Below are 16,035 nucleotides of genomic sequence, written 5' to 3'. Positions count from 1 at the left end.
CTGAACCCAAAGTAACTTCATTAAGATCTTTTTGGTTCTCCTTTAGAGAGAATGCAATATTTTCAGAAAATGGTTCTAAATGCTCTTCTTTTAAAAAATTTTTGCAGATTTGGAAAAGAAATTTTTTGGATTTTGGTTGTAATAAATGAATTCTGGTTTCTAATGCTTGAAAAAATGCATTAAATGCATTAAAGAAATTTAAAGTATATTTTAAAAAAAGAAAATAAGCTTTTAGTTCAACGTTGTTCATCATAGACAGTAGATATTCTCCAGAATTTTTTTTTCCCCTTACAACCATTTCGCTAAGAAAATATTTAATTGTATCCCAAGATTCAAGAAGTCGTTCGACACATAAATAATGAGACAGCCAGCGTGTATCACATAATTTTAATATTTTGCGATTTGTTTCTTGGAAACATTCACAAAATTCTTTGAAAATTGCTGTACGTTTTGGGCTGCTGTTCAAATAATTAGAAATTTTTTTAATAAATTCATTGCAATACGCAGGTATTTTATTACATGCAGTATGCGCTGCTAATGCAGCGGAGTGGCAAGGGCATGTTAAAGTTAGTAAACGTGGACATAGTTCTTCCAACTTTTTTTTGAACGATAAATATTTCCCTGTCATCACAGATGCGTTATCGCACGATAAGGCGACAATATTTGGAAATGGTATCTGCAGTTTCCACATTTCACATTTAAATGCCTGAAACAACTTTTCTGCGCTTGAATCTTTGGCATCAATATCGATTAATTTGACTAATTGCGAGCGAACATCTAATGTCTCCGAATCAACGTATCGGACAAAAAAAGTCATTCATTTATTATTAGATATGTCTGATGTTTCGTCAATAAAAACTGAAAACTTTGTATTTTGAATTTTATTGACGACACGATCCGTCTCAATCGGACACAAAACGTTTGTAATAATGCCTTTACATTTCGTTCGACTCATGCTCATGCTTTTCAATACGTCAGGATCTTCTCCTATTTGTTGAAAAAATGTAAGAATCTCTGTTGCATTTTGATGAGAAATGTTTTTATCAGCAATTAATGCTGCATATCTGATTTCCGCGGATTTTTTACGCTCATTAAATGGCAAAAGAGATTTATTTTGCATATTTAAATCTTCTAAATTTGATTGATTTTTTTCTAGATATTTTTTATATATATTTATGTGTGTTTTGGATTCTGCATGACGATGGATTTGCGATAAACTACTAGCGATAGATTTATCGCAAATCAAACAAAAAAATAAACTTTCGTCATGTGGTACTTCACGCAACCAAAGTTTAAATTCTTCAATATCTAACCATTATTTTTTAAATATTGATTTACACGATTTTTTTATTGGTATCTCAACATTATCATTACTATTATTATCAGATGATAATGTATTCATTTTAATATTATTTTGATGATACGCGGAGTCAGCATGTCTTAATATGTATGTTGAATTGCACGAAAAAATTTTATTGCATATACTGCAATAATAAAGACTACTATCAGATGATACTTTACATACCCAAGATTTGTATCGGTCGTCTGTAAGCCAAGCTTCTGCAAAACTTCGCTTACGAGCTTTTCGGGGCTTCGTCAATTCAGCACACATTTTTCGTTACTTTATACTATTTGTTAAAGCGAAATATATATACTGATCAAGAGCTAATTGTTCGAAAACGAGAGATGTTTATAGTAAAACGGTCTACAGCTGACTCGATGAATTTCGAAGACATAAATGTCAAAAACCTGTCGCTAGATTGTTATTGTGTCAAACAGCTAATTCGAGAGCTGCTTGACAAGACGAGACGCGCAGTAAAACGATCAACACGCGCAAAAAAGGTAAACACGGCTCGTCGGGAAGCTGAATCTAATGATTGAAATACATTTCCCAATATACAATATTTTAAATTTTTTGACGGAAGAAACCACCACCTTCTCGCGATTTCCGTTGAGCAACAATATGTACGTCGTACATTAGTACAAAATAAATAGGGAATAAAAAGAATAAAATCTTAAACAATATTTATAAATTAAAATATTATTTTATTACAATTATTTCTTTAAAGATAAAAAATCTTTTTTAATAGAAAGGCGTATATATTGGCCAAGAGTGGATTTTTATATATAAAATATACTTATAATTATTAATTATAATTATTATTAATTAATAATTATTTTTAATTAAAATTTTAAATATAAGTTACTTAATTTATGTTTAAAATATATTAATTTTATTAATATTATTTTATAGTATTAAATATATTTTTTATATTTTATATTTTCTTATTGCATATTGGGTCGCATCGCCTACTCGCTATCGCCAGTATTCCGGATTCGCTCGAAATTCGTAGCTCTATTCTATCAAAAGAAAATAAAGGACAAAAGATATATACCTGTCCTCTTCTACATATGTATTCGAAGGACAAGGATTCTCATCTTTTCGGTGCGCTCTGCGCTGCCGACCTACCCCCTCCACTGCAAGATGGCTGTCGCGAAGTGGCTGTCGCGCGTGAAATCTTGCATCACTGGTGAGGCTGAATCTCAGATGCCCGCGGGCATTTACTCAAGTATGCGCGATATTATCGCGTTAGAATCACGCTGCTAAATCTGTCGATTCGCATATCGTTTGGCATTTCGTCATCTTCATGGGAGGTAAAATTTTCATAAAACTTGACTGCGAAGAAAAAAATTGTAGTATGACGTATTATGTAAATTTTTCCGACAAACTTCGCCGCATACTCGGCTTTGATATACACATCAAGCGTAGAGATCTTGTTCAACTCGATAGTGAGCCCGCTGTATCTCCGCTGCCCACATGGTTTTATAATGAAATCGGTATCAAAATGCACAATAACAGCGAAAAGCTCGTTAAAATCGAAAGTAGTTCCGTTATACCCGACGTTTTATCATCACGGGTTTATGATGAAGAGTTGCATTCTCTGCTATTTTACGAGCTCACGCATTCGCGTATGTTAATAGGTGACGAACCAGGTAGTTTGTCGCGAGGTATTCCCGACAAGTTCTTTGTCTATTGCGACATTTGCGAACCTTATATTACCGGCGATGTACAATCTCCCCTTCTTCGAATAGTCGCGCTGACTCGCGAAATGATTACGCATTCGCATCAACTCAGATAAGACATTTCTCGCCCGCTCAATACATCACGTTGCGTCAAACGTGTTTCCGTACGATCGAATAGATATAAGAGATCAGCTGGGTCAAAGTATACCATTCGAATTCGGGACTCTGACGGTGACATTGCACTTTAGACGTATCGATTAGATATCGTAAGAATACTCGGTGTATATGACGGAGAAAACGGCAAAGGGAAAAGAAAAGAAAATTTGTTCGTTCTTTCTCTGCTGATGGATTATTATTCGACGTATTACGACGAATTACAGAACGAAGGAGCTCGCGGTGGTGAAATTCCACGAGTTTTCGCCGGATCGCCCTATCAATGCGGGCACGTTATCGGGAGTTTTCTCGGAGGCTTATTCAGACGCGTGCTGCCTTATCTAGGTACTGCTGCGCGGGCAATGGGTAAAGAGGCTTTACGCGCGGGCGTTAATATAATCGATGATGTAGAAAATAATACACCGTTCAAGGTAGCGGCCAAACATCGTTTTAAAGAATCGCGTAACAATCTCAAAACACAGGCTAAAGAAAAAATAACTAGCCTCATGAAAGGTTCGGGATATAAATCGGATGCGAAAATACACGTAGCTCATTTCCCCTTTGCCGGGCTTGACACGCGCATCGTTAAACGCCGTCGCTCGAATAAGAAAAGTTTATCGAAAATCAAGGCAAAAAAGAAAACGAAATCATCGAAGAATGAGAGGAAGAAAACCTGTACGAGGGTAAAAAGACTCAGCACAACTGCGAAACGACGTAAAATTGGCAAAAAACGTACCGTATTTGATATATTTTCTTAAACAACGCCATTTTAATTCACGCACATTCAACCATGACGAAGACAACAACGACGAAACAATTGTCAGTGAAGTATGTCTTTTCTTCACACGCATTCGAACGAGTGTTTAAAGAGCGAACTTGATCTCTTTTCTTTACCGCCTACGCAGACTAGTATCGAGAGCTCGCAATGGATTCATTACAAACCCGTGACCTCTCTCTCGGACCGATAGAATTCGTCGTCCCTGGTCACGGAGAAGAATATCTAGATCTCACGCATACCCTGCTGAGTCTTCGCGTGCGCGCGAAATCGGGCGACGATTCAACGGCTCGAGCTTCAGGAACAACCGGCGCAGCCGCAGAGATCATCGTAGGAACCGTAAATCATTTACTTCATTTCATTTTCAATCAGGTCGACGTGTATTTCAATCAAAAGCTCGTGTCGCCTCCAAACAACGTTTATGCGTACCGCGCGTACATCGAGGCATTGTTAAATTATTCTTCACCTGCAAAAACTTTCCATCTAACGTCATGTCTATGGGACGCGGACACACCGGGTTGCATGGACGAATCGCTGGAATCGAAAGGCAATACCGCTCTCGTGAGACACGCCCATTACATTCGCAACGGGCGAGCGATAGATCTTATAGGACATCTGCATTGCGACGTTTTCAATCAAGACAAATTCTTAATTAACGGCGTGGAAGTAAGATTAAGACTCGTCCGCTCGAAAGATTCATTTTGTCTCATGGAAAGCAACAGCATGTCGAAAATACATATTCTCGATGCTAGTTTGCTAGTGAGAAGAGCGAAACTAAGTGCCGGATTGTTACTCGCACATGCTAGAATGCTGAGTAAAGTTACGGCTAAATATCCGCTTACGAGAGTCGAGGTTAAATCATTTACGATTTACAGCGGTGTTGTGGGGGAATCATTAGATAACGTAATACTCGGACAACTGCCGAAACGAATAATAGTCGGTTTCGTTAATAACAAAGCATTTAATGGACATAAAAAATTAAATCCGTTTAATTTTAAAAATTACTGCATAAATTTCTTCTCTCTGTACGTCGACGGTACACAAATTCCTAGTAGGCCGTTACAGCCGATTTTCTCGCCGGAAGAACCGCTTTACGTCGATGCTTATCAAACACTCTTTTCGGAAACGGGCATCCATTTCTTGAACGAGGGAAATTCTGTAAGTAGAGATGATTATTCTAAGGGATACACTCTTTTTGGTTTTGATCTCACACCTGATTTGTCCGCTAATTGTGCCAGTCATTGGAATCTCGTGAGACACGGTAGTTTACGATTAGAGGTACGTTTCGAAAAGGCGCTCACCGAGACAATTAACTGTATTGTTTACGCAGAATTTGATAATGTAATAGAACTCGACTCGTCTCGTCAAGTCATTGTCGATTTTTCCGGTTAAATTTTTTATCACTGCATGCCTCTCGTTGCAACATACTCGATTAAAAATTTTTACGTATTTTTCTTTTCCCCACCCTCCTCCACTTTCATTCGCCGATGCGTTTCACGAGAAAAAAAACTTATAATGTAACGAAAAGAAATATCAGTTTCCTTCGAGACGCTCTCGTCGACGGTTCGTGAAAAGGTTAAACCTCGCCAACAAAAGCGTATAAGTTTTTCTTCGCAATATGGATATAGTCATCGACATACAAGGCTTCCGCGATGCGAGCGAGAAGTTTCTTCCCAAGGAAGTCGCGGTTGTTGCGATTAACGCGTCGATCGTCGATCACTGGATTATGATGCCGCCGCATCCGTTCACTGAATTACCCGAAAAAGTAAGACGACAAAACTGCTCACACGAAATTATCATGGGATTGAATGGTTCGACGGCGAGGCTAATCCAAAAGATTTTACATTGCATTTACGTGAAATTATAAGGCACACGCGTTACATTTACGTTAGAGGCAGTGAAAAAGCACACTACTTGCGAAATCTACTTTCCAGAGAGATATATAATTTGGAAGATATCTCTCCAGCATTCAAAAATCTAATAAGTCAATAGTATAGGCTCCCTGCATTGATAAATTACAAATTCAGAAGGAGGCTATATGGAGCCACGCGTGTAGGTACGCAAATACTAAACACAAACTTGTTGAAATAACAAATTTATTAAATCTAAACGTTTCGGTCCTTTCTTTGGACCTTCTTCAGTAAATTTAGTACAATAAATTATAATGGGGAATCTACATACTGACGCACGCAGCGCTAAAAGCCGTGAGCCCCCGATCGATACCCCACTAAATAGACAAAGTGAAATAATATGTCATGAGGTACTCAAATGTGGACTCTAATGAAGAGTAGTGAGGAATTTCCGAAAGGGGGCTCACTCTTCCTCACACATTCATCCATCACCCGTTCACACAACCGTACGTGGACGCGTCCGACGCACGAGTGAAGAAGATATTCGGTTTGATGCTATTTAATAAGGCGCCATACAATGGCTCATAGCCTGTTATCGAAGTCAATGTCAAACACAATGTGTGGAATTTATTTCTCTCCCTCTCTCTCTCTCTCTCTCTCTCTCTCTCTCTCTCTCTCTCTCTCTCTCTCTCTCTCTCTCTCTCTCTCTCCCTCTCTCCCTCTCTCTCTCCCTCTCTCTCCCTCCCTCTCCCTCTCTCTCCCTCTCTCTCCCTCTCTCTCCCTCTCTCTCCCTCTCTCTCCCTCTCTCTCCCTCTCTCTCCCTCTCTCTCCCTCTCTCTCCCTCTCTCTCCCTCTCTCTCCCTCTCTCTCCCTCTCTCTCCCTCTCTCTCCCTCTCTCTCCCTCTCTCTCCCTCTCTCTCCCTCTCTCTCCCTCTCTCTCCCTCTCTCTCCCTCTCTCTCCCTCTCTCTCCCTCTCTCTCCCTCTCTCTCCCTCTCTCTCCCTCTCTCTCCCTCTCTCTCCCTCTCTCTCCCTCTCTCTCCCTCTCTCTCCCTCTCTCTCCCTCTCTCTCCCTCTCTCTCCCTCTCTCTCCCTCTCTCTCCCTCTCTCTCCCTCTCTCTCTCTCTCTCTCTCTCTCTCTCTCTCTCTCTCTCTCTCTCTCTCTCTCTCTCTCTCTATCCTTCTCCCTCTCTCTCTCTCCCTCTCTCTCCCCCTTGTTTTCCTCTCTCTCCCCCTTTTTTATTCCTTCCCCCCCTCCGTCTCTCTCATATCACAACGCATATCACAACCAACAGTAAGCCGGATTATAAAATACGTTTCGAGATTGTTCGCCTTGCAGCATAGACAGTTTATTAAATTTCCAACAACAGCAGTTGGTGTACTTGCATATAAAACCGCATTTCAACAACTTGGAACAGTAAACGGTATTCAGGGTATTCCTGGAATTATCGGCGCGATAGATGGAACACATATCCGTATTGTTAATATACCCGGGAGACCACCACATCCAGAAACCTTCCGTAATAGAAAAACTTATTTTTCGATTAATGTACAAGTACGCATTTTTGAATCGTTACTATGGTGTCCCCTCTTAAATAGAAATTATAAATGACTATAAACTTGCTTTCTAAGCTATAAATATGAATTGATAGGCTATAGTAGGACCCAATATGGAATTTCTGGATATTGTAGCAAGATATGCGGGAAGTACACATGACTCAACTATATTCAGAGCATCTAGAGTATACACGAAACTCGTAGATCGAGAAATTCATGGTTCTTTACTGGGTGATGCTGCATATGCTTGTACGAGTTTTCTTTTTACACCTATAACTAATCTACAAAACGCAGAAGAACGATATAACAGAGCACATAAACGAGCCAGAAATATAGTTGAAAGAGCATTTGGAATTTGGAAAAGACGATTTCCATGTTTAAAAAGAGGTCTAGGGAATAGTCCTACGACCGTCTCCGATATTATTATTACTTGTGCGATACTCCACAATATAGGTCTTCGAGTAAATGACGAAATACCTGAAAATGATGGAATTGAACTTCCGTTGGATGAACCTGTTCTATACGAACCTGTACACGTACAGTCTCTTGAAGGCATAGCTGCACGTCAAGCATTAATTCGCAATCACTTCGCATAATAAAGAGTGCCCGTTTTACGTTCAATATAATAAATAAATAAATATAATAAATAAATATATAGTTCAAAAATAAATATAGTTATATATAATTCATATAATAAAGACGCAATAAAAGTGAACAATAAGATTTTAACAACATTATTTAAAAGTATGAACAGAAAAAATGTGTGAAATATATAAAAGTAAAACAAAAGAAAAGCGTAAAATAGATAAAAGTGAACGATAACAAGATTTTGTCTTATATATATATATACGAGGGTTGTCTGAAAAGTTTCCGACCTAACAAAGATACAAGACATTTTTTCTTCAAATTAATTTTTATTTTTCTACATAGTCTCCTTGTAAGTCTATACACTTCTCCCAGCGATGCTCCCATCTCTTCAACCCGTCCAAATAGTACTCGGCGTCTTTCTCTGCAAAATAGTTGTTTACGAAGGTGATGGCCTCCTCATTCGACGAAAATCTCTGTCCTCCGAGCGCAACTTTTAGCTTAGGGAACAAAAAAAGTCGCTTGGGGCTAGATCTGGTGAGTAAGGAGGGTGGTCAAGCAGTTCAAACCGTAATTCGTGGATTTTCGCCATGGCAACCGCTGAGGTGTGAGACGGCGCATTGTCTTGGTGAAACAAAATTTTTTTTTCTGCAAATGTGGCCGTTTTTCCGCAATTTCTGCCTTCAGCTTGTCAAGTACTGATGCGTAGTATGCTCCTGTAATGGTTTTTCCTTTTTGAAGATAATCGATTAAGATAACTCCATGACTATCCCAGAAAACAGTTGCCATCACTTTCCCAGCCGAAGGAACAACCTTTGCTTTTTTTGGAGCCGATTCCCCCTTCGCAATCCACTGTTTTGACTGTGTTTTTGTTTCTGGAGTATAATGGTGTATCCAAGTTTCATCTACAGTAATTAATCGGCGCCAAAACTCTGATTTATTGCGCCTAAACTGCGCCAACAGAGCGTTGGAAATGTTTATTCGAACACGTTTTTGGTCCAAAGTGAGCAAACGCGGCACCCAACGCGCGGACAGCTTTCTCATGCCTAAATCTTGATTCAATATGTGACAAACACGTTTTTTGGACATGTTCATAGCCTCTGCTATCTCTCTAACTTTAATTCGACGGTTGTCTAGCACCATTTGGTGAACTTGAGCGATATTATCGTCAGTGGTTGCAGTTTTTGGACGTCCCGAACGTTCATCGTCACCCAAGCTGGTACGGCCACGTTTAAATTCAGCAGCCCAAAATTTCACGGTGGTAAATGATGGTGCAGAGTCCCCGTACACAGCGTCCAACTCGTCTTTGATTTGCGTAGGCGTATTGCCTTTTAAAAACAAATATTTAATGACAGCTCGATACTCGATTTTTTCCATTTTCACAAAAACACTCACATCGATTCACTCAAATGATTGTCAAACAACAACTGCGCGTCCAAAATGGCTGAAATTTTGGTGAGTACCTTTCAAAGCATGCGCAAACACATTCCCCAACTTTTGTTTACGAGTGCTGCCATCTTCATGTTGAGGTCGGAAACTTTTCAGACAACCCTTGTACACATTTTTCTATGAAAAAAATCCATTTTTTGTTCCCTTTTTACATTTATTACATATTTAATTTAACATAGAAAACTTTAAGATATCTATCACGGAAAAATATGTATTAAAACAAAGCATATAAAATGTGTTTTTAATTTTTAATTTGTTATAATATTAAAATGATCAAATCGTGATGCTACAATTCACCTAAATACTTAACTTTAATATGCAGATAATAATAATTGAACTAGAAAAAAACATGTAAATGTTTTCTTTAAGACTGAATAAAATATATTTAAAAAATTTTAAATTCTGTAATTTTCTTTCACATTATTTTTATATATATTCAAAAAAAATATCTTAATGTTCTGTATGTATTTGACTTACCTTGTTTGTTAAATCACGATTCCTACAATTACTAACCCACAATGTATTTTTCACTTTCGATCTGACCACTTTGAAAGACCACCGAAAATTGATGACTAACGTTTGCGGTATGATAATATATGAAGTAATGTCATGTAAATAGCTACTCAAGGATATATGTAACAAGAGTGTTATTCGATCATTACGAGGTTGATGGAAATCAATACATACAATTAATCTGTTCTCCAGAATATACGCGTTAGCTTTTACATTAAAAATAATTTTTCTTGAAAAGCATTTAAAAAATTCAATCAGAAAATTGTACGATTATAAAAATGTAAAAAAAGATATATTCTTTATAGATATTTTCCTCTGATTTTTATGCAAAATTATTTTATTGTGATAATTTACTAAATTTTGTACAAAACAAGTATAACATATTATAATTTTTTTCTATCTTTATCTTATATTTATTTTTGTATATCTTGCAAGATTTTTTTATATATTTTATTACAAAACTGCAAATTATATAACTATACTTAGCAAATATATCTAGAATCAAGATCTGCATTTAATTATGTAGGTTATACATCTAGAGCAATACGACTAACAATATTTTCTCGCTTTTTTTCTTTCTTATTTTTTTATTATTTTTATTATTATGCTATCATTTTTGAAAACTTATAAAAGGATTAATAAATAAATTATATAAATTATATTCGCGAAATACACGAAGAATTCGTCGAAGACGAATGCGTGAAATGCGTACAATTTAAAATAATGTATAATATAATATAAATGTTTAATATAATATGTTTAAAGTTCCAATTTTTTTATCTTATCGTGTTATTTTTCTTTATAATAAAGATAAAAGAGAAAATTACTTAATAATCATTAATATACACATATCTAACTCATTTACACATTTTGATTGATCATTTTATTTATCTTATCCGTTAAAAAATTGTAATGTAAAAAAGAAATTTGCGTTAATATTATTGCACAATATTATACAAATATTTAAGATATTATAGAAGGATATTTTAGAAGATATATGAAATAAACATATAAAATTATATATTTTTTGGAATTGTAATTACATTAAATATCATTATTAAAATTTTTATTATTTTACAAACAATCAAAAACAATTAATATATAATATTATAAATATATTAATAATCAAATACTATAATTTTTATAAAAATTATTTACTATTACATTAAATAAAAATTAATATACAAATTAATATAAAATAGTAATGCTAATATATTAATATTAACTATTACATTAAATGTACTAATTGTAAGTAAATATTAATAATAAGTCATCATAATGTTAATGTTTATAGCCTATATATATATGTGTGTATATTAAATTTAATATCTTATCTTTATTTAAGTACATATCTCATCACTATCAGTATTAATATTTAATAAAGCGTTATATAATCAATGTACATAATATAAAATATCATATACACACATATATATATGTAAAATAAACAGTACGTAAATATAATTAATGTTTATATAAATATTAAAACTAATAATATAATAGCTAATTTGCGTTAAGTACTTTTAAAATGTAATAAAATATAATTAGAACAATAAAGAATATAATTAAAATCAAATTGACATATATAAGTATTGACATAAGTAATATATACAAATAAATAATAAGTATGTAAAACGTTATAAATATGTAAGCAATTATTTTAAATATTTATGCTACATTATTAAAGATTTAATAAATAATGGGTATTTTACAATTGCAATTGATAATATATGTGATGTAGTTGCATCTATAATAATTCAATTAAGCCTATTACGTACAAATTTCGGAAGTATATCAGCTTTTTTATCATCTTAATACTACGTAGTTTGATCGTGCTTGTAATATACTTATCTTGTGTTACTGATATCCATAATATATTCGTGAATTTATGTATCTGAAATAAATATTATTTTAATTTTAATTTTTTATATATCAATGAGTAATTTCGTAATTAATGATAATGAAAAACAAATGCAAGTTTCTTAAATAGTCAGCATAAGTATATAATTATATCGACATATAGAGTGTTTTATTTTAATTTTCCCAGGCAAATATATAAAATTAAGCGAAATACGAAAAGAAAATGTTTAAATAAAAGTTGTAAGATTTTGAGTGGGAAATAAGTTGGCGCTTGTAAAAGTATAATATGCAATTTGCAATTAGCAGCTACATATTTTTTCTTACAAAACAACTATGTGTTTTTTTACACCAATTGATTTCTCTCATTATTTTGTGCATAAAAGTTTTGAGATAACATCATTGAAAAATATATATTTTACGAAATATTTGATAGTTTATGTAAAATTATGTTATATATTAAAAAATATATAAAATATTTCGTAAACTATTCACTTTCTGTCATTCTACCTTAATAACTTTTTACGCCAAATATTGCGAGAAATCGATTTATGTAAAAAAATCAAGGTAGTTTTAAGAAAAAGATCTTCAAATGACCTTTAAAATTGCCCTCTTAGAAATCAGTCAGTAGCGTCAATTTCTTTCTCCCTCGAAATCTTACAACTTTTATTTAAACATTTTTTTTCGTATTTTGTTTAACTTCAGAGATATTTGTCTGGAGAAAATTAAAATGAAACACCCTGCATAAGATAGCATAAGATAACAATATGAAAGAGAAAAATACGTACATTATATACATAATAATATAACATATTCTAAATATATAATATATACAATATAATATATGTAATACATTTAAAAAAAAATAAATATTATAATGAAAACTTTATAAATAAATAGAAATTTACCTCGTTAAGTTGTTCAGATGAATATGCATTATTAATCATCACAACTACTGTTGCATATATATTGACATGACTATAAGAACAAATAGTAAGTATAGATTTATAATTATAATACATACATAATAAATCTTTAAAATAATAAACAATACAATTTTATTAACAAAATTTTATCACCTGAAATGTATTAGTTTAAAATGTTCCAATAGGCGTTTAAGTGTTGCAGTGTTCTTAGCATGTCTCGAAAGAATAGAAAGATAAATATTAGCAGTTAAAAGATCAACTTTACGCTCTATTTCTGCTATTTTTTTATTTTTATTAATTGTCATTTTATTTTTCAAGTTTGCTAAATGGAACGATAGAAAATAAGTGATTATTTGGGGATCCTCGGAACAAATAAGGCCCTCCATCATTTTATAATCAAATCTTTCTTTGAATATTCTGAACGCCTCCTCCCATGCATAGAACCATGTAGTAAAATTCGCATACTTTAAACCATTACAGTAAGTCCACTTCTCCCACCCAGGTAGAAATCTGCGGCAAACAGAAAAAAAATGTTTTATTTACAGTCTCTTTATTAATAAATATCCAAAAATGAAGTCCATATTTAATCGAATATAAACATATAATTATATATATGCGTGTTGGTATGCGTTTTCTTTTTCTCGATTTTTCTCAGTATTTCCACATTATGCGCTACATATTTAATTTCATTACTATTATGACATGTATATGTAGACATATGGAGACATATTTTATTCATCAATACATACATAAATATATACATATATTTATATTTAATTTTGGGTGGTTTTTTTCTCCAGTAATGAATATATCAAAATATAAGCGCGCAAGATTTAGAAAAACACAGCAATGTAATAATGAAAGGCACTTACGTGAACTCAGCGTATTTAGTATTTTGTTTTCTAATATGAGTTATATATAATTCTAATTGACGTTCAGCTACGCTATTGCACAAAGGATTATTGATGATACATACGATTCTTGTAACTTCTTGTTTTAAAGATGCATCAAGATTGTTGTTGGTGGGTACCGTTTGATTATAAAAATCCTCTTTTATAGGTTCAAACAGGTTTCTTATGTTCTCTAATACCTTCTGCAATTTGTAAAAATAAGTTATTCTATTCAGTCATAAAATTATTTACATACACATATATGTATATACCTTCTGCTCAAAAAGTATCCGGAATTTGTAAATAAAACATTAAATGGTTAATTATTCTTCTATATTTATTTTGTCTCCTTCAAAATAATCTCCATTCTGAGCTACACACATATACCAGCGGTTAATCCATTCTTGAAAACACTTTTCATATGCCGATTTTGGGATGGCCTTCAGCTCCCTCTGCGAATTCTTTTTCACTGCGTCTCAAAACGTTTACCACGAAGCGGCAATTTGAGTTTTGGAAAGAGAAAAAAAATCACACGAGGCCAAATCTGGAGAATACGGTGCTTGTTCGATGATATGGACCGAGTGTTTGGTCAAATAATTGCGTACAAGCTGCGATGTGTGCGACGGCGCGTTATCATGATGCAAAATCCACGAGTTGTCTTTCCACAAATCTGGCCGTTTGCGACGAATATTCTCTCTCAAACGCTGCAAGATCAGCAGCTATCTCTCTTTCACTTACACGACGATTTTCGAGCACTAATTTCTTTACTTTTTCTACGTTTTCGTCGGTAGTTGACGTGGATGGCCGTCCAGAACGAGGCAAATCTTGAACTTCGGTACGGCCCTCTTTAAACGATTTGTACCACTCATATGCCTGTGTTTTTGACATACACGATTCCCCGTAGGCTTTTTGTAGCATTTTAAGCGTATTGGAACAAGAAAATTCGTTGGAAACACAAAATTTGATGCAAATTCGTTGCTCAACTGAATTCGACATTTTAAAATTCGCAGACAGTATTAATTATCGATCCACTCAAACACTGTAGTAAACAAACTTATCGACAGATTGATTTGAACATTGACATACAAGCCGTCAAAAGTGCTACCAATCTGAGAAAAAAACATCTTCGAGGTATCTCAAGCGCACGCCGTTTAAATTACAAATTCCGGATACTTTTTGAGCAGAAGGTATGTATGTATATGCAAAAAAATATACATTTTTTTTTAGAAATAAAACTACTTTATTTCCGTAAGTGATTAAAATAATATGCTCCAAATTAATTAATTTCTTGAATAATTTTTTATATTGTTTAAATACATTATGTTTATTTTCTACGTGATTCAAAATTTTCTAATATTAGATCATAACAGAAAAAATACAAGGTAAAACATTTCTAATTTGTACAAAGATATTATAAATATACATATAATAAATGTATGCAATTAAAAGACTTATCATGTATCATATTATATTTTTTTGAAACTAAAATTCAGTTTTTGTAAAATATATAAACAATTTTTGATATGTGTTAATAACATTTTATGATAAAAGAATTTGTATATTTGTTTATTGTTTACTTAATTTATTGTACTCTTTACTAAAGTTGGATATAAATTATATAATCTTTTTATAAAATCAATCTCAAAATATATATTTGAGATTTAATTTTCTAAGAGAAATGTGATATAATAATTAATAAAGTAATATTAATATATGTTTATTTAGACACGTTTAAAAATAAAATCTCAAATTGAAATTTATTTAATTTCTTGTTATGTATTATATGTTATATGTATATAAAAAAAAATTTATGCCCATGCATTATATATTTTTTTCTTGAAACTGACGCACTAATTTTAGTATTTTACTTGCACGTTGAAATTTAAATGTCTTTTAAAATTAGGCTTTCTGTAAAAAGAAAAAAGATAAAGTTTGGAAAATTACTTTATAAAAATAATTCATTAATCGTTCCTTATTATAGATTGTAAAATAATAACTCGTTATACTGTCATTCGTTGTCAATATTGTAAAATAACTTGCGTTATATCTACAATTTTCGTTTTTCTTTTCTTAATGCTACTAAAGTCAAGTTCTATGCATAAAACACAAAAATTTTTTAAATATTATATTTTTCTTTGAAAATGTAAGAAAAGCAATATAATTTCAATATCTATATATAAAGTCCATAATAATGCTAGAATTGTAAATCTTTATATTTCTTAATCGGAGAAAATTCTTTTTTTAAGAATATTGCAAAGAAATTTCTTTTCATAATTAGAAAAGTAAGTATGTAAACTCATAAAAATAAATTTTTTAGTTTAATATTTTAACAGATTATAAAATATAAATATGAAAAAAATTGCTTATTGTTTTTACACTTTAACCTTTGTGCAAATTCAAAATTTTAATAAAATGTTATAAATTATAAATTAAATTGTATTTTTAAATTTGTTTCTAA

The 16,035-nt window shown here is 32.9% G+C and overlaps 1 protein-coding gene and 1 long non-coding RNA gene across 2 annotated transcripts; one reads left to right on the top strand and one right to left on the bottom strand.

Moving 5' to 3' along the window:
• Positions 1 to 4,102: 4,102 nt before the first annotated feature.
• Positions 4,103 to 5,344, top strand: LOC145945133 (uncharacterized protein F54H12.2-like). The gene has a single exon (XM_083053961.1). The coding sequence runs from the start codon at positions 4,103 to 4,105 to the stop codon at positions 5,342 to 5,344; it is 1,242 nt and encodes a 413-aa protein (XP_082910087.1).
• A 6,372-nt stretch (positions 5,345 to 11,716) lies between these two features.
• Positions 11,717 to 12,933, bottom strand: LOC145945256 (uncharacterized). The gene is made up of 3 exons (XR_014426810.1): positions 12,841 to 12,933; positions 12,670 to 12,739; positions 11,717 to 11,798 (listed from the first exon to the last, which is right to left on the bottom strand). It is a non-coding gene; the product is annotated as an uncharacterized LOC145945256 (long non-coding RNA).
• Between the last annotated feature and the right edge of the window lie 3,102 nt (positions 12,934 to 16,035).

Source organism: Prenolepis imparis, unplaced genomic scaffold (assembly GCF_030444845.1).
Source record: "Prenolepis imparis isolate NDT839.2.m4 unplaced genomic scaffold, iyPreImpa1.0 SCAF_14, whole genome shotgun sequence".
Taxonomy (NCBI): Eukaryota; Metazoa; Arthropoda; class Insecta; order Hymenoptera; family Formicidae; genus Prenolepis; species Prenolepis imparis.
This window is presented reverse-complemented; position numbering and strand designations above follow the sequence as displayed.